Raw genomic sequence first — 26915 nt, forward strand, 5'->3', positions numbered from 1 at the left:
AGAAAGAAATCAAATCTGCTGCTTCCATCTGTATATATCCAGGATTTTCGCATGTGTAGTTTTCCACTGTGCTTTGATCTTTCCCACAGCAGGGCAGGAATCTCAAGGATTTTCAATAAGGTGCCTCTCCCAGGCTGATGTTATCTAAATGAGGACGCTCTACACGTCAAGCAGACAAAGCTAAACAACAGTTAGTATGATATATGTGGTTTTTGACACCCCAGCAACAAGTCACTTCAGCATGTTTTCAATCTTCCCTTGTATTCCCACAGGCTTGGAAGACCAAAAAGGGGGAGCTCTGTCAGACTCTGCCCAAAAGCAGGCTGCCTAGATTCTGAAGGGATGTAAGATTTACTTGCTATCTGTATTCCTCTTCTTATTCTGTCTTATTAATGCAGTTATCTTATTAAGGCATTTGTTCTCTCTCTCTCCCTGTGGGGCACCCTCAAGAGGGATGGCAGGAGCTGTGTGGACAACACTGCTCTGAGAAGCTGGCACAGCTGATTTATCATGGTCTATAGGGAGGTCAGGCACTTCTATAGGGGCCCAGGAGGAGACCAGGCTCCTCCACAGGTGCCTGGGAAGAGGCCAAAATCTCCAGCACCACTTGGAAGACAACCAGGCAAGGGAAGTTAGAAGATAAAAAGCCATTTCAGCACTTATGGGCACACAGGCTTGCTTCCCAGTATCTCCATGTCTGGACATTCCTCTTCCAAGCCAGGGTTTGCTTGGCTTTAGGTCTATTCAAAGAGTTGGTGTATTTAGAGTTAGAATCAGCACCCCTATTTTGGGATTACTTCTGTGCATTTAGTGAATGTGCAAGCCAAGTTTCAGCCTCACTGGGGTCCTCGGCACCCAGAAAAGCCTGACGCTGTCTATTGTGGTCAGTCAGCTGAAAAATCCCAATAAAGAAACTGCGCAATATATTACAGAGTAGATACTCTTCCAGCCCTATGTGGTCTGAGTTGATGGCTAATCACAAGTACTTGTTCTCATGCCAGCCTTCCTTGGAGTGTTCTTCTCCCACAGCTGTCTTGGTACTGAGCGAGCACTGAAATAAAGGCTGAACAAGGATATGCTCTGTAGGCTTCCTTCCAGGGGAGGCAACTCACACAACCCGAACACCTAGGGTGCTTTGAAGGTGTACCAGCCCCAGCCCTGACAGACAGTGAATGTGACAACCTTCAGAAAAAAAAACATATCCAGCACACAAGTCTCAAAACTTATTTTTAAAATATGTATTTAAAGAACTAAGACTACAGCAGGCTCCTTTAGAAGAATATTTGTACACTTGGTCTTTCAGAAATAAAACAGGACAACTGGTTCCTTGACACGTGCACTTTGCATAGTGCATTATAATGCAGCAGGACAGATGTTAAAGCTCACCGTGATCTTCTCTGCACACGGAAATACAGTAAAAGCCCCAGGGACCAGGGAGCTTAGGCACACACTGAAATCATGCAGATTCAACTTGAAGAACATCATACAACGAGCAACTCCTGTTGCTCCAAAGTTAGCCACCTGGCACCAGGTTTAGACAGCTAAACTGTCTTCGTGTCCTGTGTCCCTGTGTCCAGTGTCATAAGGCACTGAGGAGCTGTTAAGCAACGCTGCACACAGGGACTTCGGAGAGACCAGCAACCCTGAGGCATGTGAGCTTCTGAATCAAAGCCATATCATATATATAGTAACAAAAAGGGCAGAAACTTTGAGGAGACTTGTTCAGAAAACGAGTTTCATGACTCCAGCCCAGCATTAGTAGCTAAGTTTGTTTCCACTGGTGCACAGTCAGAACAAGTCCACAGTTTAGGGATTCCCAGAAGTTAATCAAATGGGGGTTTTCAGAGCCTATCAGGGCCAAGCTATACTATGAACCTAAAAAAACGCAAGCCTCTAGTTGCAGAGGCGGTTGGACCAACGTCCTTCAGATCCCCAACAATGTTACAAGGTGCAGCAGTTTGCAGCATGTTTGTAGCAGCACAGCCTCTCACTTAGGTAGCTGCACCGTGGACTGCTGCACCAGGCAAGATGCAAATCAGCTTCCAGTAGCAGCACTTAAGCCTGGAGCACATCTACAGCTAAGCCAGACACATGGTGTAACTGTTGGTGCTCCTCTAAGTAAGTGCCCTGAGAGACACAAGCGAAATTAAACCTAAATTATAAGTGTAATTACCATTAATGAAAGACTTTAGAAATGGGGAAAAGTATAACCTGAGATCTGAGTGGAATACATATGCCATGAACACAAGCCAGTGTGCTCAAAACTTCACGCAGCGCTCTGCTCAGCATGTATGACTTCTGAAGTTATCTGGGGAGTGGGAGGCTCCAGCCTCTCCTAGATGGCTGCACTTTAGAAGAACTTCAAATCAAAAACTTCTTCTGACACAGATCAGCCCTGTGTCTGGGTCCATGGCTTGTATTCCTTTTCTTCATGAGTGTGAAGATGGGATATCCATCCAAGGAGTTGGCTGATCAAAGGCACAGATTTTCAGTAGGCACTTTCTGAATGTATAAGTAATTATCAGAGTCCTTAAATACTTTCTTAAAATGGAGAAGCACTTCAGCTCTGCGCAGCTGGGAATAACTGGAAACACCACCTCTGCCATGCTGTCCAGACCAACAGTGTCTTCTGCCTGGAGAACCTACAGAACAGGATCAACAGCATCTAAACCACAGCTCCAGCTCAGACAGGCGATGGGAGGGCTGACATCATCATCGCTCCCAGTCAGCCACCTCAAAATGTCATGCCTTAACCAGTGGCCTTTCTTTCTCCAGTGTCCCTCCTCTGTGTAGCTACACAGAATCACAGAATCATCTAGGTTGGAAAGGACCTTGAAGATCATCTAGTCCAACCATTAACCTAGCACTGACAGATCCCAACTACACCATATCCCTAAGTGCTATGTCGACCCGACTGTTAAACACCTCCAGTGATGGGGACTCCACAACCTCCCTGGGCAGCCCATTCCAACACCTGACTACCCATTCTGTAAAGAAATGCTTCCTAATATCCAGTCTAAACCTTCCCTGGCGCATCTCATTAAATCCTTTCTCCACCAAATGTGAGTACTTACTGTGGCTATTAGTGATGTATCAAGCTGTAGCCGTCGACTGTGGCATAATCAGGCTCACCTGAGATGTAGAGCACAAAAAAAGTTAGGTCTGCTCATGAGAAGTGCTTGTTACAAGACTTTACACAGGACAGAAACACCACGTACTGGCCACCCGTGTTAAAGGGATGGGAGGCAAGGGTGAATGAAGTTCAAAGAGATGACTTGATTTGCCAAAGAGCCAAAGCAGGACCTCATTTTACCAAGTCCCGCTGCAGTATCCGATCGCTGAAGTGACCCTGGGAATGATACAGCTCGTGCTGTTGAAGCAGAGAAAGGTCCAAACTGCAGAGACTGGTGGGATCCCAAGCTTAGACATCCTTAAGCTTCAGAAATGCCCGCATGCAGGGCTTTGATCAGAACTTCTCCTGGGTGAAACCTTGCCTCCAGAGTCAGTGCCCAACTTCCCAGCATCGCAGTGGGGACTGGACTTAGAGCCCAAGAGCTTTACCTAAAGCAATCCCTTTAGACAGCTCATGATCTGATGAGGAAGAGCAAAAGCAGAGAGTTCCTCTGTGGAGCCAGAAGCCCCATAAAGCAAGTAACTCACCTGGCGCACTGGTTGGGGTGGGTAGAGGTCCCCTCCTGCACAGAAGGAAACACAGAGCTGAGGATCTGCATTGCCCTGTCCCTGCGCTCCCCAACTGCCCTACCAGAGCTGGTGGGTGAGCAAGAGGTTTGGCCAGGCTGGGCTTTATGGAGGCCTGGTACCAAGGCGTGTCATGGTGGGCTCACCACCAACAGGCTGCTTGGCAAACATGGAAATTGAAGCTGATACAGTGAGGGAGATGAAAAAGTGACGAGAAAGCACTAAGTTCAGGAAATATTCACAAGGGAGCCTCAGGGCATGCCTTTTTACATGCCTTTGCCCAGAGTGAGACATCAGAAAGCCATAATTGGACATGACTCCTCTCCCAGTGTGACAGTCAAAGTGGCACACTCATCTTTAGCAACAGTCTTCAGCCCTGAATCATCATCTTCCCCCTCCGGCAGAAGCATCCTTCACCGTGTCCTCCCTGCCCAGCTTCTGTCCCAGGATCTGCTGTTTCTCCCTCTACCCATGCACGCTTTTAATCGATCCACCTCTCCTCAGAGAGACAGACCACATGGAGAACCATGCAGGGAAGCTCAGAAGGTTTCATTCTGGTATCAAAGGCTGCTCTGGAAGGGAGCTCAGATAGTTCCCAGAGACATGAAACTCTAGTGTTCCCCAGGCTGCCTTGCTTTTCTGCTGTCCAAGCACCGCAGCCTCTCATTTCCATGCAAAGGACTTCTGGAATAGGCTTGGTACAAGAAAAATGAGCAGACCCTCACCACAAGCACTTTCAGAATAGATTCTCAACCATGAGAAGGGAGAAACGATGCCAAAAGGGGGAGCAAAAACCTCTGACTGGCTTAAGGAGGTTTTTGAACAGCTTATAGTAGGCAGCACATTGGCATAACTCCTGCTGTGATGGACTACATAGCATGGGAAATATTTTCCTCTAATACTCCCAAGCCTCCAATAGACTGAAAGCAACAAAATATGGGGTTTTGGGGGGAGAGCATCATCTCCAATAGCAATTGCAATTGTATGTGTTAATGTCCCTTACCTTGATATAGGTACAGGAACCGGACTTCTCACAGGAGTTGCATTTCTCTGTGTATTATAGTAGTTTTCATAAACAACAGGAGCTAGGAGAAGTTAACAATAGTAAAGTCAGACCTTTTGTAGTCATAAACTATTTTCATACTAACATTCAGCTGCTAAGTCTTTCCCCTCTCTGGGAAAATGCCTAATTGGGAAATTAAAAGTTACAGAAAGGGGCGATTATCTTCAGTGACTGGTGATAAGTGGCAGACTAGTGCTGCATGTCAGTGAGTGAAAGGAGGGATGTTGCAATATCGATGTTTTTTGCATCTAAACTGATGCTGATCAGAGCAGCAGCTCCATGAAAAGTACAGGGAAGTCAGCACTACTTTGTGAGATTGTATTGAACTCTTACCTGGAGCCAAACTTCCAGTTTTGCGTAAACTTACAAAAAAGTCAATATCCTTCTCAATACTGCACATTTCTAAACTCTTGCGGATTTCCTCATATTTCTGCCAAAGAGAAAAAAAAAGCATTTCTAGACATCAACTGAAAAAACAAGAGGTTTTTTTCCGATCATTTATCACACATGGGGTAAAAGCCCAGTGCTCACCCAGGACACAAGCGTCAATGGTAGGCGAATCATAGAATCACAGAATGGTTTGGGTTGGAAGGGACCTTTAAAGATTACCTAGTCCAACCCCCCTGCAATAAGCAGGGATGTCTTCAGCTAGATAAGGTTGCTCAAAGCCCCGTCCAACCTGACCTTGAATGTTTCCAGGGATGGAGCATTTACAACCTTACAGGGCAACCTGTTCCAGTGTGTCACCACCCTCAGAAATTGTGGGAATCCCAGAGGAAACCTCATCTGCAAGCGCTCTGACCAAAACCTTCTGCCTGCACACTCATGGGGACGTCTGGTGGCTGATCAAAGGCCACAGCCCAACTCAGACATAACACAGCTCAGTGCACAGGAAAGCAAATTGGGCTCTGAAAAATGAAGGTATGGAGAGATCTTCATTTGACATACCTCATCATTCTGGACGCAGTCCTGGGAGAGCTGGTTGACATGAAGCCAGAGGGCATTGCGGAAGTAGTTGATCCGCTCGCACTCCTGAGTTTCAAAGAACTGGAACGACACAGACAAACCAGCCCTAATGTCTTTAAAACAAGAGCAAATCTTTTGTATTCTGAATGTTTCTCATCCCCAAGTGTGACTACAAAGACAACTGTCCTCATTGAGCAGCAGGTGGTGGTGGTATCCTGTAGGAAACATGGAAACCACAGGTCCTCCAGTTTGTCCAGAGGAGAAATCATCCCTCTCCCCAACCAGGTATTTCAAAGATGAGTGTTAAGCTCAGGAAGGTCTGCAGGACTGATGTGGACGTGGTCACCCAGCACACTGCACCCTCTGGGGAGACCAAGCCAGCTTCTAAAGGCAATGTACATTCCCTATGCACCCCATGGTCCTGCAGACCCAGCTCACTTCACTCCCACAGGTACAGAGCAATAAAAAAGCACTGGGGATGTATGAAAACAGAGGCATTGACTGGTTGGTCTTCTCCCTGTTTCCTGCCCAAACCTTTTCCAGTCAGGTTTAAACCCAAGTCTTTTGAAGTCTGCTGTCTAGTAGAACTCAATTTCACGTGCCTTTATACATTTCCATGAAAGATAACCTTTCATCCCAAGTGTACATATGCACTTGTTATCAGTCATGATCTTTGCAACACACCAAGGGGGAAACCTGCACGTGATCCACCTGCAGAACTGAAACTACTGCTTCTCACACCCCACCACGAGGGAGGCTTCTGGAGACCTCAGACACCAAAAGCACACCAGCACTGAGACACCAGCACACACCACACAGAAGAGACAGCAAATTCCACTTCAAAGGAAAAAGTAAAATAGAAGCCTGAGGAGAAATAGCTTGGGAAGGGATTATTGTGGCTGGAGATGGGCAGACCTTTTGCAAGCTTGCAGCAGACCTGGGATAAAACCTGGATCTCTGCAGTCCCTGTCTATGGTTGGTCACAGATCACAGGCGGCTGCAAGAGACAGGTCAGCAGCAAAGCAGCTCCACGTGCGGTCCTCTCACCACCAGCTCTGGACTTCCCCAGTACATGCTAAAAATCCTTTCTAGACCACTTCGCTATGAGACAGTCTGCTTTAGGCAGATAGAACCGCTCAGAGGGGTTCCCACACTACCACGTGGTCCATAAGAGGAAAGGCGAAGGCCTCCTGGTGCATGAGGATGACTTCACCCACCCTGTGTCCGCAGCCCGCCACCAGGCTCTGCTGCAAAGTCATTTAAAGTCTTTCACAGTTTCAGTCTGCTGGGTGGTCTTGCAGCTACAGCACATATGGGCCTCAAGTCACCAGGTGTGCAGAGGTGACCATGACCATGACTGTTCAAGTCAATGGCAACACTGAACGTGCAGGCAGGTAATGGGCAAAAATGTCACTACTTAGTGCATTGACTGTCAATTTTAAAAGGTGGTGGAAGAAAAAAAATAAAAACAAAGAGTGGAAACCTCGAAGTAGTGGGACATTGAATCCAGAAGCCATGTGTGAGACAAACGCAGAGTTAGCTGCAACATCTGCCAGAGGAATACACAGAAGGCAAATCTGCTCTGTCCCTGACCTCTGCAGCAAGGGGATGGACATCCAGAGGACTACACTGCCATATGAAGGTGTTTTGGGGCATTTACCTCGCAAGCTTTGATGTGCTCTTTCTGCCATTCTTCCCGAATCTTCTCCAATGTGGTAACGTTCTGCTGGTAACTCCTGTCTGCGAGAGAAATCACATTGTCATCTGACTAACATTGATTAGAAAAAAACCTTCACTAGAAGGTAATATGTGAAGCCTGGAATGCCTGGGATGTCATGGAGAAATCAGCAGTAACTTGTGAGGTCAGCTATGGGTGGGCACTGCAAGGGAACAGAGCTGCACAGCATGGCAGAGGGTCATGCCATGGGAGCAGCCTTGGTGGGACCACGAAGGCTTCTCCAGTGCAGGTGCCCACCTCTGGTATCTTGGGCACATGTTTCTGAGGAGCCATGCCTGACCCAAGAGCTGGAGCTTGCCCAAGAGCCTTGCCACAACTTCACAAACCCCTGCCCCAGGAAACACTGCCCTCGCCCTCCAAACGCTGCCGTTTCCACACTCACCAGAGTCCTCCAGAGCCGATTTCGTCTGAGCCAGCTTCAGGAACAGCTGCCAAAAATTAAAGAGAGAAGAAAAGTAGAGGAGAGCCTTGGTGCATCACCAACAGCACTGCAGCCCAAACAGGGAGCATCACCAGCCCTCCTGTCTCACCCCAAACCCCAGAGCTGGGAAAAGAGGGATGGGGCAGAAGAGCTGCAATAAGAGACACCACTTTCTCCTCCTGCCCCACGGCCACCCCCCTCTCTGTACCTTCTCCTGCTGCTTCTGCGTCACCAGGTTTGCGTTGCGGTGCACAGCCTGTTCCGCCTCATCCTTATCCCTGCAGCGCTGCTCGTAGAGCCGCTTGGCCTAGGAGAGCCACCAAACGGGGCAGGAACATGTCAGCAAGCAATGAGATGCAAATACAGCTCGCGGGAGGCTTTGGAGGAAAGCACAGCCTACAAGTGAGGAAGCAGGTGCAGGCTGACAGCTGAGCAGGGGATGGCACACAAGGTCCCAGGTGCCCTACTGCCTGGGCAAAACCGAGCTTACAAGACAAGCTGCTCTTCACTCAAGATGAAAAGCTCATGGCAATCAAGTCCATGACATCTAAATTACTCTTATCAACGCTGCAAGGCTAACACCAGACATGTCCCACTTATAGTCTTCAATTTTGCTGAGCATGCCCTGTACACCACTCATGCAGACACAACGCAGGGACTTGTAGCAGAAGAGGAAGACCTTCACATTTAAGTCTGCCCCCAGCACCATGCATGTGCATGTCAGCAGCATTAACCCATGCAGCAAGAAACAGCAGCACACTTGGTTTACCTCCATGGTCTTCTTGTACTGCAAATTCCTGTTTTTGTGAATTGCCTCCATTATCAGCTCTATCTGTGAAGACAACAGATCCAGAGTCAGCACATCACTGACCATCAAAGCTCCAGGATGAACTACATAGCTTAGAAAAGGAAGAGGCACAGATTGAGATGGGTTTAAGGACCCTCTTCTATCCAAACCGTCTTCACAAAACCCATCTGAGACATTCATCTTTCTATGATTCTATCTAAGCTTTCACTGGGGTATGCAAAGGTGGCCTACAAATGCAATCCTAGCAATACACAGTACTCTATTGACTCCATATGGTCTGGCAGAATTGGGAAGCCCGCTCCCCTCTGCAAGGTCCAAACCAGCCCCTGGTTCTGGCAGTTTTTCCTCATTTTCCAGACAAAGGAATCTCAAGCCAGAAGAACTTAAAAGGCTTACCAAATTTAGCAGACCCTATGGGAATCATACAGCACTATACTGGGGCCAGTTCTGTAACATGTCTACCAGTGATCTGGGCGAAGGGATCGGGTGCACCCTCAGTCAATTTGCAGATGACACCACGTTGTGTGGGAGTGTTGATCTGCTTGAGGGTGGAAGGATCTACAGAGGGATCTGGACAGGCTGGAGCGATGGGCCAAGGCCGATTGTGTGAGGTTCAACAAGGCTCAGTGCCGGGTCCTGCACTTGGGTCACAACGACCCCACGCAACGCTACAGACTTAGGGGAGAGTGGCTGGAAAGCTGCCTGGCAGAAAAGGACATGGGTGTGTTGGTCAACAGCCATATGAACATGAGCCAGCGGTGTGCCCACGTGACCAAGAAGGCCAATGGCATCCTGGCTTGTATCAGCACTAGCATGGCCAGCAGGGACAGGGAAGGGATCTTACCCCTGGACTCGGCACTGGTGAGGCCACCCTCGAACACTGGGTTCGGTTTTGGGCCCCTCACTATAAGAAAGACATTGAGGGGCTGGAGTGTGTCCAAAGAAGGGCAGTGAAGCTGGTGAAGGGTCTGGAGCACAAGTCCTAGGAGGAGCAGCTGAGGGAACTGGGGGGTGTTTAGCCTGGAGGCTGAGGGGAGACCTTACCACTCTCTACAACTGAAAGGAGGTTGTAGCGAGGTGGGAGTCGGTCTCTTCTCCCAAGTAACAAGTGATAGGACAAGAGGGAACAGCCTCAAGTTGCTCCAGGGGAAGGTTTAGGTTGGATATTAGGAAAAATTTCTTCACCAAAAGAGTTGCCAAGCATTGGAACAGGCTGCCCAGGGCAGTGGTGGAGACACCATCCCTGGAGGTATTTAAAATACGTGTAGATGTGGCACTTGGGGACATGGTTTAGTGGTGGACTTGGCAGTGCTGGGTTAATGGTTGGACTCGATGATCTTAAAGGTGTTTTCCAATTTAAATGATTCTATGATTCTATATACATGCTTTAAAAAAATTCTCATTTAGGCTGGAAACCCTGGATCTGAGCCCCTGCTGAGAAGGTGCGCAAAGGAGGAGATGGCAGTGAAAAGGAGGAAGTCAGAGGTTGCTGCACAGTTCACCAACACGGTTGCAACACGTAGGAAGGAGCTCAGGGCTTCCTGGCAGCAGCAGTCACCAGGGGCACAGCGGGGGCCGGGGCATGGCAGGAAACACCGGCCGGGAGCAGCCCATTGCCGGGCAGGATCAACACCCTGTGGCAAAGGCATGCGCTCCTATAGTGCCTGACCTTTTTCCGATGCAGTTTTTGCTTTTCCCTGAAGTCTTCCATTTTCTTTGCTTCCTCCCGAAGGGTTTGCGCCAGCTGGATGTGACCCTGTCCCACATTGTCTATCTCTGCAATGAAAAAAAATTAAAAATATATATATATACCTAAAAAGACTCTGTTGCTCAAGTCAACTTGTAGCTGACATCAGACTGACTCCACATCATCCATCCCCTTGCAGAAATGTGTAAAAGCAGCAGCACTTCTGAAGCAGCCTCCGAGCAGCACTAGCCTACGTGAGGAGCTATTCAGGATCAGTCCTGCTGGGGCCTGCCCTTCAGTTTAAGAAAACTCATATCAAAAGAGTTTATTCAAATGACCATTCACATCTCCCCCTCAACCAGATGAATTCAGGAACATTTGGACACATCACAGCCTGAAGCAGCTGTCTGTAGGAAGTGTTGGCCCAGTCTAGCAGGCAACCAACTTGGGGCACAGAAAAAATAATGCTAAAAAATGTCAGGCTCATCTTGCTGAAGGCGAGCAACCATACCACAAAACACCACCCCAGCAAGTTTGTCAAGGGAGCTAAGCCCAACTATAGCTCATGATTCAAGCCCCAGTTCCGTTTCAAACACTCAGCTTAGTGTTTGAAGGGCTGAGCCTTGTTAGGGAGGTGCTGGCCACCAAGGTTCAGGGCAGCAGACAGACCTGGCTGCGGCAAAGAGTGGACTCAGCACAGGATGGCAGAGTGCTAGACCTTGAGGTATGGATGCTGGCTGCCTGTACCCCAGCGGGCTGTGACACATCGCAGTGAAGGGATGATGTAAGTTGTCCAAAGCGTCATATTTTAGATGCTCTGATTAGAATCACAGAACCATTTAGACTGGAAAGGACCTTTAAGATCATCGAGTCCAACCATTAACCCAGCACTGCCAAGTCCACCACTAAACCATATCCCCAAGTGCCACATCTACATGTATTTTAAACACCACCAGGGATGGGGACTCCCCCCCTGCCCTGGGCAGCCCATTCCAACGCCTAACAGCCCCTTCTGCAAAGAAATACTTCCTAAGAGCCAGTCTGACCCTGCCCTGGTGCAGCTTGAGGCCATTCCCTCTTGTCCTGCCGCTGGTTCCTTGGGTCAAGAGACTCATCCCCCCTCTCTGCACCCTCCTTTCAGGGAGTTGTAGAGGGCCATGAGGTCTCCCCTCAGCCTCCTCTTCTCCAGACTAAACCCCCCCAGTTCCCTCAGCCGCTCCCCATCACACCTGTGCTCCAGAGCCTGCACCAGCTTCGTTGCCCTTCTCTGGACACGCTCCAGCACCTCGATGTCTGTCTTGTAGTGAGGGGCCCAAAACTGAACCCAGTGTTCGAGGTGTGAATTACTGTGTATGTGTGTGAAGAGAGCAAGGCGAGCCAGTCCAACAGACTCCAGCTGAGATTCTGTTGTACAGTGCAAGCACAACTTCTGAGCTGCAGTCAGCCCCAAAAGCCCAGGAGATCCCCAAAGGGATGCCCTGTGGGTCTCCTCTCCCACCCATGCCCTGGAGCACTCCATCCCTCACACGCTGAACTGAGCCAGGCCAGGAGGACAGCCTATGTCTGACCCCAGCATCACACTGTTTTGGAGCTTTCTCTGCCATTTTCTTCCTAAGCAGCTGCCTGCAGGTTTTGGCGCTGCCAAGTGTCCTGACAAAAAAATTACTTACGTTGCTTGAAAACATCCAGGGATCTCTTCAGTGTGCTGAAAAACAGGCAGAGCATTAAAAAGAGTGAGAAGACACAGCCAAGTGCAGGCATCAGCAAAGCACCTGTCCCAAAACAGAGAGCAAGTCCCTCACTCGATGCCAGCCAAAGCAGCTCGAAGCAGGTTTATTTATTATCTTTACACCTCTGTCTTTTTCCCTCTCAGCAAGTATAACACAGCTCACTTGATTTGAGATCTACTTCACATCTTTCTACACACTGGATGCTATTAAAAATCCTGACTTTCATAACAAATGTTTCAGGCAACCTCCTAAAAGTATCGTTTGGGACGTATGAACACACTCCACATGGTGCATTGGCCAGTGGTTGGAAATGTAGGGAACTTTTCTCCCTATTAATATAGTACAATGAAGATCTCAGAAACTGTAAATAAATGATCAGAGAATATCAGACCCGGCACGTATAAAGTACAGAAACAAAGCAGGAAGCAGAAGGTGCCAAGGGTCACTGGGGAAGTGGAGACCTACTCAAGAAGCCAACCGCAGTGACCACAGCACCCTTGTGGGGTGGTAACATGCTGGGCTTTGAAGATTTGCATGGTTTGAGTCAAGGAAGTACCTGTACTTAGCTCTAGACACAAAAGCAGTCAGCAGCAAACCCAAGGTCTCATGATCCTCAGCCCTCTGCTGCCCACATCTCGCCTGAGCATCTGCGGTGCTTTGGTTAGTCTACAGCTGGTGGGAACGTGGTGGAGTCCAACTCATTTATTGGCAAAACCCAACCCAACTGTGCACTGTTCATTCACAAGACCAATTTCACATCATCTTCTGGTAGCATCCCAATCACATTTCAACACTGTTTTGATTCTCACAGTCTCCTTCCTTCTCCTTCCTTGCTCCAGGTAAGGACACCCATAAAAGCAAAACACACACAGGACTGTGAACTTACTTCAGCTCTGTCTGCCCGCAGGGCTTCTTCTTTGACAAGTTAATGAGCTCTTTGCCATACTTTTCTTCTATAATTGCCCTGTTGGGGAAAGAAAGAAATGAGAGGAAGTTCTTATTTCAGAAACTGATAGTTGTTTGCAGCAGAGGCCAAGACCCGCTCTTAACACCCTCACTGTCTCCTGAGCTGCTGCAAACCAACTGTGGACATTTCGCTGAAGGAAGACTGTTGTTTGCAGTTACCCAACAGTCTTTCTAGTGAAAACACTTCATTTTGCTCTGTCTGTGGTCCTGATATGTTGCTCTCACCATCTCCCCATGTCCGATGGGTGCAAGGACCACCTCCACAGGAGATGGAGGACTAAGCAGCCAGTGCAGCTGGTGGTTAGATGCAGCCAGGTGAGTCAGCTGAGTAGTTTTTAGCTCAGTTTCCTATAGGAACAAGGTTCGTGTGATCACACATTTTCTGCATCTTGGCCATCAGCATCTGTCGTTCCATCCACACAAAGTACTTTGGAATCTGATTTGTCTGATTTAAACCAAATGGGACAGAAGGGACCTCAAAGCCCACTCAGCCACCATACATGCACCCCAAAACACAGCTGGGCCGTTTCAGCTCTTCAGGACTTTTTAAAATGAGGCAATAAGTAGTCTCTCCTGCCTGCCTCTGATCCTGAGGGAGAACACTTGAAGAAGAGGCCACATCTTGTGAGGTAACATAAATAACACCTTTGAGAGATTGTATTGTCCTCCCCTCTTGGAAGAAAGAGGCGGGGGGAAAGAAAGCCCGTGTGTTGCAGTCTAAGAACAACCATCTTTCTGCAGTTGCTTTGAAATCTGTAGAGACAACCAGGGCTGGACTCGCTTGGTCAAATGTAGGTATCTCCATCTGGGCAAGCCAGATGCCTGCAGTCAGTGGAGAGAAACAAGTACTGCTAGAGGCTTGCATTGGAAGGTCTACTGGATAAAATAAACAGCTTCCTAAAATGTCTGTATCTCTACTGCTGCAGATGCATATGTTGTTCATTTCTAGAGTTTGGGTTCACCTAACTTAACTCTTTAAAAACTCCAAAAGCATGTAGGGAGATGAAAAAACTAAAGATTATAAATTGATTATTTTTCCTCTACCTAACAATATTCCCATGAACTTCCTTTTGAGACAAAGCATCACATCCAACAGGCATGTTCTCCGTGGCTGAAACCATATAACAGCTGTGCTGTACGTGGAGAACTGGGTCATGTTCAGAGGGGTGCCAGTAGCAAGTCCAGGTCCAGCCTCTAATGTCCTCCTGTCTAGACACTTTGGTGGGAACCTGCACTTCCTTCAACAGCAAAGAGGAACGGGGTACAGGGTGTGGAGGAGGGCTTTTGCACTTTCTCCTTTGTCACAGTTCTCAGGGTTCAGCAAGTGGTTCCTCGAGCAGCTGGAAAGCCCAAATTTTCGTGGAACATGGGATTACAGCCTAAACAGATGTCAGTGCATTAGACACTTTTAACTGCAGGTTCTTCTCCTCTTCATCCCCATTACATTTGTTCCAGGCTGTTTTGTACCAAGTCTTGTATTCAGAGGTTTGTTTTCTCCAGTTCTCAATATCAAAATTACATTCATTCAGTGTCATTCTACAACACTCTTCATATTTAGCCTTTGCTAACCAGGTGAACCATAAAGTCGAAACAAAGGGCCAGATCATCTCAGTTGTGCCTTTGTAGCCACAGAGCCTCTGCTTAGGTCATATCCTCAGATTAATAAATGCACTATCTAATGCTACTACTTTTTAACTTAAAATCTGTGGGCTGTCCATAGTGTACAAAGAGAAATTCAGGACAAAGCTGTACCTCTGCTATGCCAAGGTCTTCACCTGATCTTCTGCAAACTGAACTGCAAGGTGAACTTCATGGGAGAGCATGTGGCCTGGGCAGGGCACTAACAGCTGCAAACACATCAGTACAGAGGTCTGACAACACGTAAGAATGAATTATTAAACTGCTCCTGATTCCTCTTTCTTTTTAACAGACAGTTCAAAAGGTGAGCATCAAACTCTGGGCACCATCACTGCCTCGCAGCTGAGGATTCCTGGCATGGACTCCATACCACAGCACCAGCCATGCAAGGAAAGGACAGTGTAAGAAAACAAGCTCCTCATCAGCCAAAAATCAAAGGTGGTTTAATACAGTGGATGTTAAACATCCATGTTAAACGTGACAGAAACCAAACTGGGAATATAAGGAGAAGTAGTGCCACCACCCCACTTCTCAGGTCAGCCCAACCTGTTTTCAGAGGCAGCTCCATACCTTTCCTTCAAAAAGTCTTCAAACTCTTTGCAGTTCTTCCTGCTGTCATTCAGATGTTGAATGATGCTGTCGTAGCCAACTGTGCTTGTCAGATCCGTACTCTGAAAACACAAAAACAGGAGTCACATCCTCATCAGTGCAGTCCACAGCCACTGCAACCTTCAGCAGCATTTGCACAAGTGATGGCTCAGCTTGGAGCAAGTGTGCAAGGGCCTCTTGATGAAATAAGATCTTTTAGGGGTGGGAGAGGCTCCAGAATGAGAACAACGGTGGCAATTTGGGACAAGGCATTTCCATGACTTTCAGAAAATGGAAATGCTCAGTCCTACCACATCCTATTGCTCCCCCCTGGCCTAAGCACAGCTGGCCCCACAGCACATGGCATCTCCTCCTAGGAGCTTAGCTGTCAGCTCTGACTTAACGAAATCAAACACTATGAACCCTCCAATTCTCTAGATATAGCCCCTCTTACTACTGCTCCTCCCAGTTTCTTCAGACATGGAGATGGATCTTGGTTGGAGGTGACTTGTACTATTCTGGGCATCATCTTCATATCCATCTGTAGGAGTCTATATCTGGACTGGAGGTGAATTTATCAGACCTTCCTGCACAGGATCACTGAGCTATGGGCTTCTCTTGCTGCCCTCACAGTAATGTATGGATGCACCCAATGACTGCTGCTGCAGCAGCCTTCTCTTTGGCCTTGTAAAAAGCAACACTGTCCCACATATCACTTCAAAACACCACTGCAAAGATCATTTCCCTAAGTACCAGGTCCTCCCCACCACTGCTGTATGCCCTCCAACACATTACACAGGGGTAGCTTCTTCACTCCCCACAAAACATCACAGCCATGGAGAGGTCCTGCCTCCACCACCCACAGGTGGAGCCACAATGATGTAGGTGGGCTAGGGTGAAGGTTGACTAACTCTACCCCATTCTTTCCTCATAACCATGCCTGGAAGCAAATAGGAAGTAAATTAGGACAAATAATGGATTTTTGCCCTATGACTGTTGAGTATTTACCACCCTGGAGACCCGGGCTAAGAGCAAGGCTCCTAAGTGCTGTCATAATAGGAAGAGATGCTTTGACCATGAATCCTCCATCTCTGGAAGAAGCCTGAAGCAGATGCAGGGAGCTAAGCAGAAGGTGCTACCTGTCATCTTCTGCAAAGAGGACCAGTCAGTGTTGCACAAAACAGCACGGGAGCAAAAAATATAGGGAAAGAGGCTGCAGAAAGGAAGCAATGGTAGGAGCAGATATGAAACTCAGGGAAAGGAAGAAAAAGTCACAAACGGTTATTAAGAAGCTTGAAGAGGAATAATGGCAGGACAGAGAGATTCAGAAAAATGTTTGAAGCCAGGATGAGAGTATGCAGAGAACTGGGATGAAAATATGGGCAGCAGAAGGGGGGATTTCCCGGGAGGTCATACCTCTTGCAAGAAATGAGGAGGAACAGGACTGGTATTTGTGATAAATGAAGGATTTAATTATGTTGACTTCCCTAAAGAGTCTATGACTTGAATGTCAGTGACCAGAAAGAAAGAAGTGGAGATCTGGTGGAGTGGGACCTGAAGGAAAACCCCGGGTATCCCAGACCAGCTTTGCTCCGCCTGTGGCATGCACAGGAAGAGAGGACTGTGGAGCAGAGGCTAAGCAGAAACCAAAACACTTTCTATTTCTTTACAAAGCACAAACATCCCTCCAAAATGGGCTTATTACTGATAAGCCCGCTACTAGTTCTCAGTTTGCACTGTGTCTTTGCTAATCAGGTCTGTGAAAAAGGAAACACGCTTGCACTGAAGTCAGTCCTCAGTTGCAAAACACAGGAAGGTCCTAACTTGACTTCCTATCCCTGGTTTCAAAGGAAATAAGATGGATGCAGAGAACAACTGTCGGTCACTGAAAGCCTGGGCAGGATGGAGCGGTCAGACCCACATTGCTGCATGTCAGGGGCACCCAAAGGCTCCTGCACCCCGCCCTGCTGCCTGGGATACCAGGGCTCGCTGCGCCAGGCAGAAATTCCAGGGGAAAAACTGGGAGCATTCATCAAAAAGAGCACTAAGCTCTTCATTTTATCACTCGTCCTCCTCCAGCAGAAGGGTTTAATTCCAGCACGTATCTCCTAAGTGCCAAGACTGAACCAGACATCCCAGTGCAAGGTGTATATGAAACATGGGAGGTGACAGAGACAGTGGAGGTTTCCAAGAGAGCTACTTGGAAGGTAGGAGGAGCTCCTGATCCAGAAGAAGCTGGACAGGGTTGAGACCAGCCTTTGCAGCACCCTTCTGGGCAGATGTTGGCATGGAAAGAATATAAAGGACCTGCATGACTGCCTGTGGGATGTCCCAAAGGCAGGGCTGTCAGGGAGCAATGAAAGAGGAAGGTCAACACAGCAAGCAGAGAGCCATGGGTGCAGGGACAAGATTTAAAGACATAATCAACTAAGCCAAAGACAAATATGGAGGATGGGGAGTTGCACCAAGCCCTCCTCAACCAGAGGGATGCAGGAGGATGAACATCTTTCTTCCCACCCTGCAGCACACGGCTGTCATGGTCCTCCCCGCTGGGCAGAGCTCTGAGCCCACGTGCTATCTGGAGGACAGCCCATGGAAACTACAACTACAAACCGATGACAAAGCAGCAGCTGATGTTTCCCAAGCCCACAGGGCTCAGCAGGACATGCCCCCCCTTTCCCAACCTGCTGCCCGGATTTGCACCATCCTCTCAATGGACTCAGTGAGGGGAAGGAATTTGTGTGCTTGTTGTGATATTTTGGGGTTTGTTTGCGCTTTTATCCAAGAGAAGCTAAAATGCTCTACTGGGAATCTGAAGTAACATTATGACCTTGTGTGAGCCACAGCTAAAAGGCAAGCTGCTGAGCTTGACATTTCCATCTTCTACCCCACTTTACATGGAAAACTCTCTCCAGAACACACCCTACAAAGCCATTGACATAGGAGAATCAGAGAATCATAGAATCCTTGAGGTAGGAAAAGACCTTTAAGATCATCGAGTCCAACTGTTAACCCAGCACTGCCAAGTCCACCACTAAACCATGTCCCCACGTGCCACATTTACACGTCTTTTAAACACCACCAGGGACGGTGACTCCACCCCTGCCCTGGGCAGCCTGTTCCAATGCTTCACAACCTTTTTGATGAAGAAATTTTTCCTAATATCCAATCTAAACCTTCCCTGGAGCAACTTGAGACCATTTCCTCTCATCCTATCACTTGTTACCTGGGAGAAGACACTGACCCCCACCTCGCTACAACCTCCTTTCAGGGAGTTGTAGAGGGCCATGAGGTCTCCCCTCAGCCTCCTCTTCTCCACACTAAACCCCCCCAGTTCCCTCAGCCGCTCCCCATCAGACCTGTGCTCCAGACCCTGCACCAGCTCCGTTGCCCTTCTCTGGACACGCTTGAGTCATTCAATGGCCTTTTTGGAGTGAGGGGCCCAAAACTGAACCCAGTCATCAAGGGGCGGCCTCACCAGTGCCGAGTCCAGGGAGATGATCATTTCCCTGTCCCTGCTGGCCACGCTATTGCTGATACAAGCCAGAATGCCATTGGCCTTCTTGGCCACCTGGGCACACTGCTGGCTCATGTTCATACGGCTGTTGACCAACACACCCATGTCCTTTTCTGCCAGGCAGCTTTCCAGCCACTCTCCCCTAAGTCTGTAGCGTTGCGTGGGGTTGTTGTGACCCAAGTGCAGGACCCGGCACTGAGCCTTGATGAACCTCACACAATCAGCCTTGGCCCATTGCTCCAGCCTGTCCTGATCCCTCTGTAGAACCTTCCTACCCTCAAGCAGTCTGTCCCAGCCTTCCCAAAAATGAAAGGTTTGGGGCACTGCACTGCTCACGAACCATTGCTTGAAAGATCTTTATTTACGCAGAGCTCTTAGGATCTCTCTGCAGCCTTATCTGCCTAGATAAAGACAGCAGGAACTGCATCACTATTTCAGTAGTTGAAAACACCATGCAACAATAAATAGCTGTGCTATTCTTGCTCACGGTTAGTACAGGTTCAGAATCTCTCAGGGTCCTGCAAAGGTTGCTGAGACCAAGAAAAAGGCTTGTGCTGGTGGTTGCAGGGAGCAGGGTGAGGAGAGCAGGAGATGCTGCAAGAGGCTGCAGCTTCTCCCCATCCGATAACCAGATGGGTGCAACAGGACAGACAAAACTCATTGCAGATAGGAAAAGGACTCGCTGCAAATTTGCCCACCTGAGAATGGCATCCTGCAAAAAGCAGCTTTTTGATTAATAATTTTCCATTGGAAGTTGACTTCCCCTATGCCAACACACCTACCCTGCTTCTCCCAGAGACACTGACGGCAACAGACCATCCCCTCGACGCAATCACTTCTTCCCGCAAACCCCACCTTGTTCCTTTCAAACGATGACCTGAGAATTTCATAACGCTGCAGATAAACCCCACACGCCAGTCCCCATTTAGAGAAGGACAAGCAGGAGTAAGGGGAAGTGAAACGGCCCAGCCAGTATCACACTGTGAGTCAGCAACCAGGGAATGAACTCAGGAGCCAGGGGCTGGCAGCCTCCCCCATCCCCTGACAGCGGGAACACAGAAAAAAGGAGTTTATCCCCAACCAGCCTCATAAGGCACCAGCACTCCCTTGCTCTACGAGGGGCAAAGCATTTTTCCCCCACGCTTCCTTTGTGCCATTGCAAAAAGAGATGCAATAGCTCTTTCCGATGTGTTGGGTGTAAATAAGTGTTTTCAGATACTTTGCCACATGCTTTGTTAGAAAATTAAATATGCCAGTGCAGCTTTTACTGCAGATGACTTGCCTGAGCCATGGGTTGTTTTAGCAGCATCTCTTTTTCTTGGCATGACAAAGAAATATTTGAGAGTGCCTAAAACATTTAGATACCTAGGTCCAATTTTCAAAAATCATTTGACCAGGCCAACCTCACTGAGAGTCAGCAGGACCCAGACTTCAGCATTATGTGCTTATTTTTTAAATGTTTTACCAAATGCTTCTTTTCAATGCACCCTGCAGTACACTGCAGAGAGCAGTGCACTGGTTTTGTCTCATTAAAAGCAAAATGATCAAAAATCCACACTCCAAGTTGCAAGCTGTTAGCCAATAGATCACACTTAAAAGTGGTTTTTAGCATTATCATAATTTCTATTTTTCCCACATAGTTTTACAGGACCGAACTGCTGTGACGAGACACAAAGCTTTGCTGTTGTGTTACCTGAAATACTGTGAAAGAACAGGCTTGGGGAGAACCAAGCACGTAGCAAGAAAGTTATTAAAGGGAAAGAAGAGACCTCGTATAGTAAAAGAAGAACAGCAGCTTGCAAAAACAAATGAAAACAAAACCCCACACTTGCTCAACTTGTGGCAATCACTACAGGCAGGGCAAGGGGAAATAAACATGATCTTTGGCATATTTTTATTTTTGCACAGCTCTTTTGCAGGCAGCTGCAGGCAGCACAGGCTGCAGGAGGGAGCATCACACGAGCCAGGGCATTCGGGGCGATGGACGTGCATCTTTGGGCACCTCTGGACCTCAGTAGGATGCAAAAGAGCAAACCCCTTTATTTAAGAAAATTTATCATCTTGTGCTGAGACCTAGGAGCATAAGCAAACTTGGATGAAGAGAGCAAAGTCTCAGTGTGCTTTCCCGCCGCAGCGCATCATGAGCATCACACCATGAACTTTGACAGGAACCAGGTTCCAGGCAGTAAAAGAAACACAAAGACACGTACCCCCACCGAGAAAAAACAGAACTTCCGGGGTTTAAAGCTAAATTAGTTCACAGATAAGGCTTGAGGCACAGTCCCACCACCTCAGCAGAGCAAGGGGGGCTGCAGCTTATCCCCACAAAGAAATTCTGCGGTCAGCATTCACAATCAGCTGCATTTCAAAGGTGGAGGGTGCAATACCAAAAATGGTTCAGCTTTTGTGGGGTTTGGTTATTTTTTAGACTTTGTTCTATCGACTGGAACATCCTTTCCCTGGAACCCTCCCAAAATCTCCCCTTTCCCATCTGACCACTGTGAAATTACTTGCTTTGTCAAAGAAGAGTTCTTCTTCCCTTTTCGGCTTAAGCAAAGTAATTTAAGAGGAAAAATTGCAGGAGGAAGTTTATGCTCTCTCACAGCACTCAACAGCAAACGAAGCTGGGTGAGCAGCCCTTCGCACCTCATCTAACTTTGTTTCTTCTGCACATTTCTAGTTCCCCCTCTCCCTCCCCAGCCCTCACAGCTGATGCACAGTCACCCATGCGTGGCGTGGAGACTGCTTGGGGTGGTACCTGCCTTTTCCATGGGCCAAACGACCGCAGCAGGGCCTCGATCTCTCCACTGAGTCATGTCCATCACGCTCCCATCCAACCTCTGCCCCAGCTGCCTGCCCCAGGCATGTTTCCTCAGTCAGGGGGAGCTGAAGCACACAGGCTTCGGAAAGAAAAAAGCGAAGCAAAATCCCTGGATACACCGAGAGTTTTGGGCTCAGCAAGAGGACTATTCAGTAAACAGATCTGTTTGCTATAAAAGGGACCAGGCAGGCATGAGCACCCCAGGCAATATCCCAGCTCCTGCTCACCGTCAGGGCTTGGGGCAGCTCCTGCCTGAAAGGGCTCAAACAAATGAATTTCTAATATTAAGACTAAACTGTGATGTATGAAAGCTTTGCTCGTGTTTTGCTTCATTTGTTTCTCAAGGACTCCTGACTCCTCAACTGTTTCCTTAAGTCTCTTTGTCTGTTTAGGTAAGATTAAAACGCTCGTTAGGCTCCCTACATAAATCACTAATGCAGACTCAAGGCCTTCAATGGACACTTGGACAACTCCTAAAGTAGGAAAACTGAAATAAGGGCGAACAAAGAGACACAGAGACCCTATTATAAGAAAGATGATTCTGCTGATTTAGGAAGAAGGCACCTGGACTTTACTTCACAGCACACGCTCTGGAAAGAAGGTCAACTGGTGAACACTGTGAGGAAGACTGCTTACTTCTTCCCTTGATCACCGAAGACCCCCTCTCTATTTTTATTACGCATGCTCAGACTATATAAATGAATTCTGGGAACTCATTATCATAAGACACCCCTTTCCAGGAACTCTAATGAATATGTATTTGTATATATATAAACTGATGTCCCTTGCTAATTCTTGGGAGCCTTTATGGTGAAGAATCCCCACGGCAACCCCAGCACTAGTAATAAAAAATACCTACTTAACAGTAAAAAAACCTTTTCTGTTGAGTCAATTTCTTTGTTTCATGCCCCTGTATTTTCTCCCACTGAGCTCTCTCCTCCAGGATCCTCCTTCAAAAAGCACCACACCGCAGCAGGAGAGGAACGAACCGAGCAGCGCTAGCCGAAGTCAGCCCCGTGGCGAGGAGCTCTTCTTCAGTCCAACGCGCCACCGAAGCACAACAAACCACGTCTACTCAGAGCTCCTGGCATCGCAGTTATTCCCCCCAGCCTGGGGGACGCTGCCACCACCCTCGCATCCCTCCCCTCCTGCACATTTGCAAAGGGAGCACTGTGGAAACTTCTTGGCAACAAATAGCTGTGAAACAGCTGCCAGATGCAAAGCTGGCTTTATTTTCCAAGCCAGGTTTGATACCTATGTGGGATTTACATATTTGACAGATAACACAGTAATGATGTGGGGCGAGCCCGGTGCTCTGCACTTACCCCTCTCATTCCACACACGCAGGAGCCCAAGACCTGCTGCCCACTCCACCCAGGGCCCACGGACCTTTCCCCTGTCCTGCAAGATGGGAGCAGCTTCCCAGGCATCAGCTGGAAAGCCCTGAGTGCCCTTCACGGATGGGGACTTTCAGCCTCGAAAGGCAAAATTTTGTCATTTATTTCCTAGTTGCCCACACACCAGGAGGAACTGAGCAGCCACAGCACCGATGCTCTGCGTTGGCTGTTGAGAACTTCTCCATTCCCAAAAGCAGCGTTTAGACTCAAAAGAATAAATCGTGGCTTTCTCAGAACCGTGGCTTTTGCTCTGCAGCTCAGCAGCTGGCAGCAGCACACGAAGGACTCGCTCCTAGCCTGGGATTAGCTCGACATCGAGGGATCTTTTCTGGACATGGTGTCTCTGAGTAGTTCACCGGTGGCCAATTAATATTCTCAGTCCCCAGCCTGGCACCAACTTCCTCCAGCACGGCAGCGGCAGCTCGCCACGGCGTATTTTGGCTGCCTGGGGCATGTCTCAAAGCCACGGCTCTCAGGACGGGCAGCGCCTGCCGGGGGATGCTCAGAGCCTTCCACAGCCACCCCAGGACCACCAGGGCAGCTTTGGAGCCAACTCTGACCAGAAAGGGGTGACCCCCACCCCCCAACCCCCGACCCAGCTGTGACCCCTTGCCTCCAGCTGTGACACCCACCCCACTCCCGGGCTCTGGCTGGGTCCTGTCCCTTCTCCCCCCACTCACCCAGAAGTGGTCCTTGAACCGTGACTCCCGCATGCTGCTGCCACCACCGCTGCCACCGCCACCTCTCCCGCCCCCGTCCCCGTCCCGCCCCGCCTGCCCGGTTCCACCCCACGGCGCAGTCACATCCACCCACCCCACTCGCTGTATGGACGTTGGCCGTGCGCTCCCGGGTGTCTGTGGGTTGGGGGAGCGGGGTGTGCTGCTGTTGGAGATCAGGTGGGGATGAGAGGGACGGCGTCGCTGCACCACGGGGGGAAACCCATGAGCGACGGTCGAAGGGTCTGACCCACGTGGCTTCACAATGGGAAAAGGGAGCAGAGGGTGAGCACAGCCGTGACCACCAGACCAGAGGTTGCTGGAGTGTTTTGGGAAGGTTTCACCACACGTCCTGTTCTCCTTAATTTTTTAGGGGCCACAAGATGCTGGGTGGGCGACCTCTGAGTGGTTCTTAAAATTTAAGATGGAAGCAGATGAGCTAGGACACTGTGTGCTGGAAAGCCTGAATCACACCCGCTGCTCTAACCTGCTGCCTCTGCTTTAGCATGGGGACAGCTGAGACAGTCCAGTAATGTAAAAAAAATGGCATTTTCCACTTAATTAAGTCACCTGAGGCCACTGCCACTTGGCAAACGTTTCTGAGGTTTATACTGAAGAAATCAGGTTTGCATGGATTTTTCTTTCAGAGTTCATGGCTGCCTTGGCAGCAGAGATAGTGTCACATCTATGTTTCAGATCTGAGTCACAGAATCACAGACTGGTTTGGGTGGGAAGAGACCTTAAAGATCATCCAGTCCCAACCCCCCTGCCATGGGCAGGGACCCCTTCCACTAGCCCAGGTTGCCCAAAGCCCCATCCAACCTGGACTTGAACCCTTCCAGGGAGGGGGCAGCCACAGCTTCTCTGGGCAACCTGTGCCAGGGCCTCACCACCCTCACAGGGAAGAATTTCTTCCTTAGGTCTCATCTAAATCTCCCCTCTGTCAGTTTAAAACCATTCCCCCTCATCCTATCCCTACCCCCTGATCAAGAGTCCCTCCCCCCTTTCCTGGAGCCCCTTTCAGTCCTGGGAGGCCGCTCTAAGGTCTCCCCGGAGCCTTCTCTTCTCCAGCTGAACCCCCCCAACTCTCTCAGCCTGTCCTCACAGGGGAGCTGCTCCAGCCCCCCGAGCATCTTCGTGGCCTCCTCTGGCCCCGCCCGAGCAGGTCCGTGTCCTTCTGCTGTTGGTGCCCCCAGAGCTGGACCCAGCACTGCAGGGGGGGATCTCACAAGAGCAGAGCAGAGGGGGTTTCAAAGTTTTGAAGAGGTTCTGCAACCTCATCTATCAGCTGAGGTACAACCTGTCCAGCTGCAAGCACACAAAAAACTCTGAAGTGTGAATTCTGGAATAAATTTTAAGTTTTCTCCATCCAATCTGACTGCACTTTAGGACAGGCAGATAAGCCTGGGTGGGTTGAGACCCAGCGTGAGCAGGACAGAGCAGCGTGGCTGAAGGCAGGTCAGCTCAGGGCAGCGTGCACAACAGCCACCACCAGCCCCACAGCAACAGCCACCTGACAGCTTCGGCATCACCCGCAGAGAGCGGGTGTTACTGCCGTGCTGACAGCCACATGTCCCAGGACACCGCGCTGAAACTGTTCGTTTCTGGGATCTGTGATTTCCTGCTCTCCGGCTCACCTGGCCAGACTGACCCCACGCACACTCCCAGCAGAAAAGGGTCCAAGCCTTCACCACCAATCTAGGCCGCCGCAACCCACTCGCTGTTTCTCAGCTTTCCAGCACCATCCCGCGGCCAGGGCAGCCCACAGCACCTCTTGGGACTAGCGACCGACCCCTCCATCTGACCCACCACCCTTCTGTCTGACCCGAGCAGAGGTATTTACCACACGGTGCTTCAGTGGGGAAATTACCTCCTTCCTACGTCACAGCAACAACAGGGCAGAAATTGGAACTTTGGAGCATTTATATTACCAGAAAGAAGTAGGTCCCATGTTAAAGGATTTCACCAGACTGTGGGTACCTCTAGGCTGGATTTATCTACAACGAGTTGGGGCATCACCTCAGTGAGTGGCCACAGCTGACAAAAAGCGCCCTCTCTATAGATGATATAACATACAGTACAAAGAGTCTTCAGTGATTTTCCAGGAACTTTCAGCTCTCAATTCATCAATTTCAAAAATCCATTGTATTCCACAGTTTTAACTAGTTATCATCCCATTCCAATTCCTCTTCAGACACCACTGTTCACTGATGCAGTCTTTGGTCATCATGGTTACTTACCTTCTGAATAATCTTCATCGTAATTCACTTTTAAACTTCTGAGAAGAGACTCAAAATGTTCTAACATATATTTAATCTATGTCTAGCTTTTCATTACCTAAATTGCTTAAACTGTCAGTATTGTTCCTAGAGCACCTGTGCATACTGCATTGAACTGGCAGTACTGTTCCTAGAGCATCTGTGCTCTATTAAACCTATAAAACAATATCTGTTTATTAATTATTCCAGCTATTAATGATATCCTAAAAGAGTTTTCTAACACTGGTTCCTTTCACATCCCTGTGCAATTTTGGACTAAGACGCCCCTGAGCTCAGTGCTTTCTAACCACAGCAGCGTGTAAAGTAAAACACAACAGAGCAACACCGGGTACCTGGGGTGTCGTCGCTGTGCAGGGATTGAGCAGCAAGTGAAAAGCTGTCCTGGAAGGGACAAGGGACGGTAGGGCAGGCAGAGCAAAAAGGCTGCACCGCAGCATGCCAAAGCCTCCCAGGCACCAGTGCCGAAGCTGTGTGAAGATTGTGGAAGACAGAAGGAACTCTGCAGGAAGCCCTCCCCCAGGAGCACAGCACGCCTCCAACGCGCCCGCCCTTTCCAGACTTCTGGACTCAAAATGTTTATTTTTTGCTGTACCGCAGAAGCCGGAGCTCACATCCCGTGGCACTGAAGCCATCAATAGAGAAGCTCGTTAGCCTGGCACGGGGGTCAAGGGCTTGGATGAAGTTTTTGTTGCTGCTTGTAACAGCAGGTTTGGACTCTGAGGACAGAGAGGACGGCTCAGCACAGGCCCCATCAGCCACCCGAGGACGAACCCACAGCTAAGATGGCCCCTGATTTCTCAGAGTTCCTTTAGCAGGAGCACGTCCAGGGCAGTTTAACTCTGTGTTGCTCACACACAATAATTCAGAACAGAATACACAAG

The 26915-nt window shown here is 48.9% G+C and overlaps 1 protein-coding gene across 2 annotated transcripts; it reads right to left on the minus strand.

The window, feature by feature from the left end:
- Window positions 1-1223: 1223 nt before the first annotated feature.
- PSTPIP2 (proline-serine-threonine phosphatase interacting protein 2) lies at window positions 1224-23774 on the minus strand. Of its 2 annotated transcripts, XM_074813302.1 has the most exons (15): window positions 23720-23774; window positions 15287-15387; window positions 12999-13076; window positions 12053-12087; window positions 10365-10471; window positions 8657-8719; window positions 8096-8194; window positions 7849-7894; window positions 7389-7468; window positions 5711-5809; window positions 5096-5192; window positions 4703-4784; window positions 3661-3695; window positions 3075-3132; window positions 1224-2642 (listed from the first exon to the last, which is right to left on the minus strand). In XM_074813302.1, the coding sequence occupies exons 1-14, from the start codon at window positions 23750-23752 to the stop codon at window positions 3083-3085; spliced, it is 1005 nt and encodes a 334-aa protein (XP_074669403.1). In that variant the 5' UTR covers window positions 23753-23774; the 3' UTR covers window positions 1224-2642; window positions 3075-3082. The 2 variants fall into 2 exon arrangements, with proteins under 2 accessions (XP_074669403.1, XP_074669404.1); XM_074813303.1 differs by lacking the exons at window positions 15287-15387; window positions 23720-23774 and adding an exon at window positions 13304-13382.
- Window positions 23775-26915: the final 3141 nt, after the last annotated feature.

This window comes from Strix aluco, chromosome Z, assembly GCF_031877795.1.
Source record: "Strix aluco isolate bStrAlu1 chromosome Z, bStrAlu1.hap1, whole genome shotgun sequence".
Classification (NCBI taxonomy): domain Eukaryota; kingdom Metazoa; phylum Chordata; class Aves; order Strigiformes; family Strigidae; genus Strix; species Strix aluco.

Bases quoted from the DNA above. Each gene is read 5' to 3' on its own strand.
- PSTPIP2 (XM_074813302.1), bottom strand. From the start codon at position 23,752: ATGCGGGAGTCACGGTTCAAGGACCACTTCTGG. The intron at 5,193-5,710 runs GTATGTCAAATG...TCTCTTTGGCAG, and splicing joins ACTGCGTCCAGAATGATGAG to AAATATGAGGAAATCCGCAA. The intron at 3,696-4,702 runs GTAAGGGACATT...CCTTCTGTGCAG, and splicing joins GTTCCTGTACCTATATCAAG to GAGGGGACCTCTACCCACCC.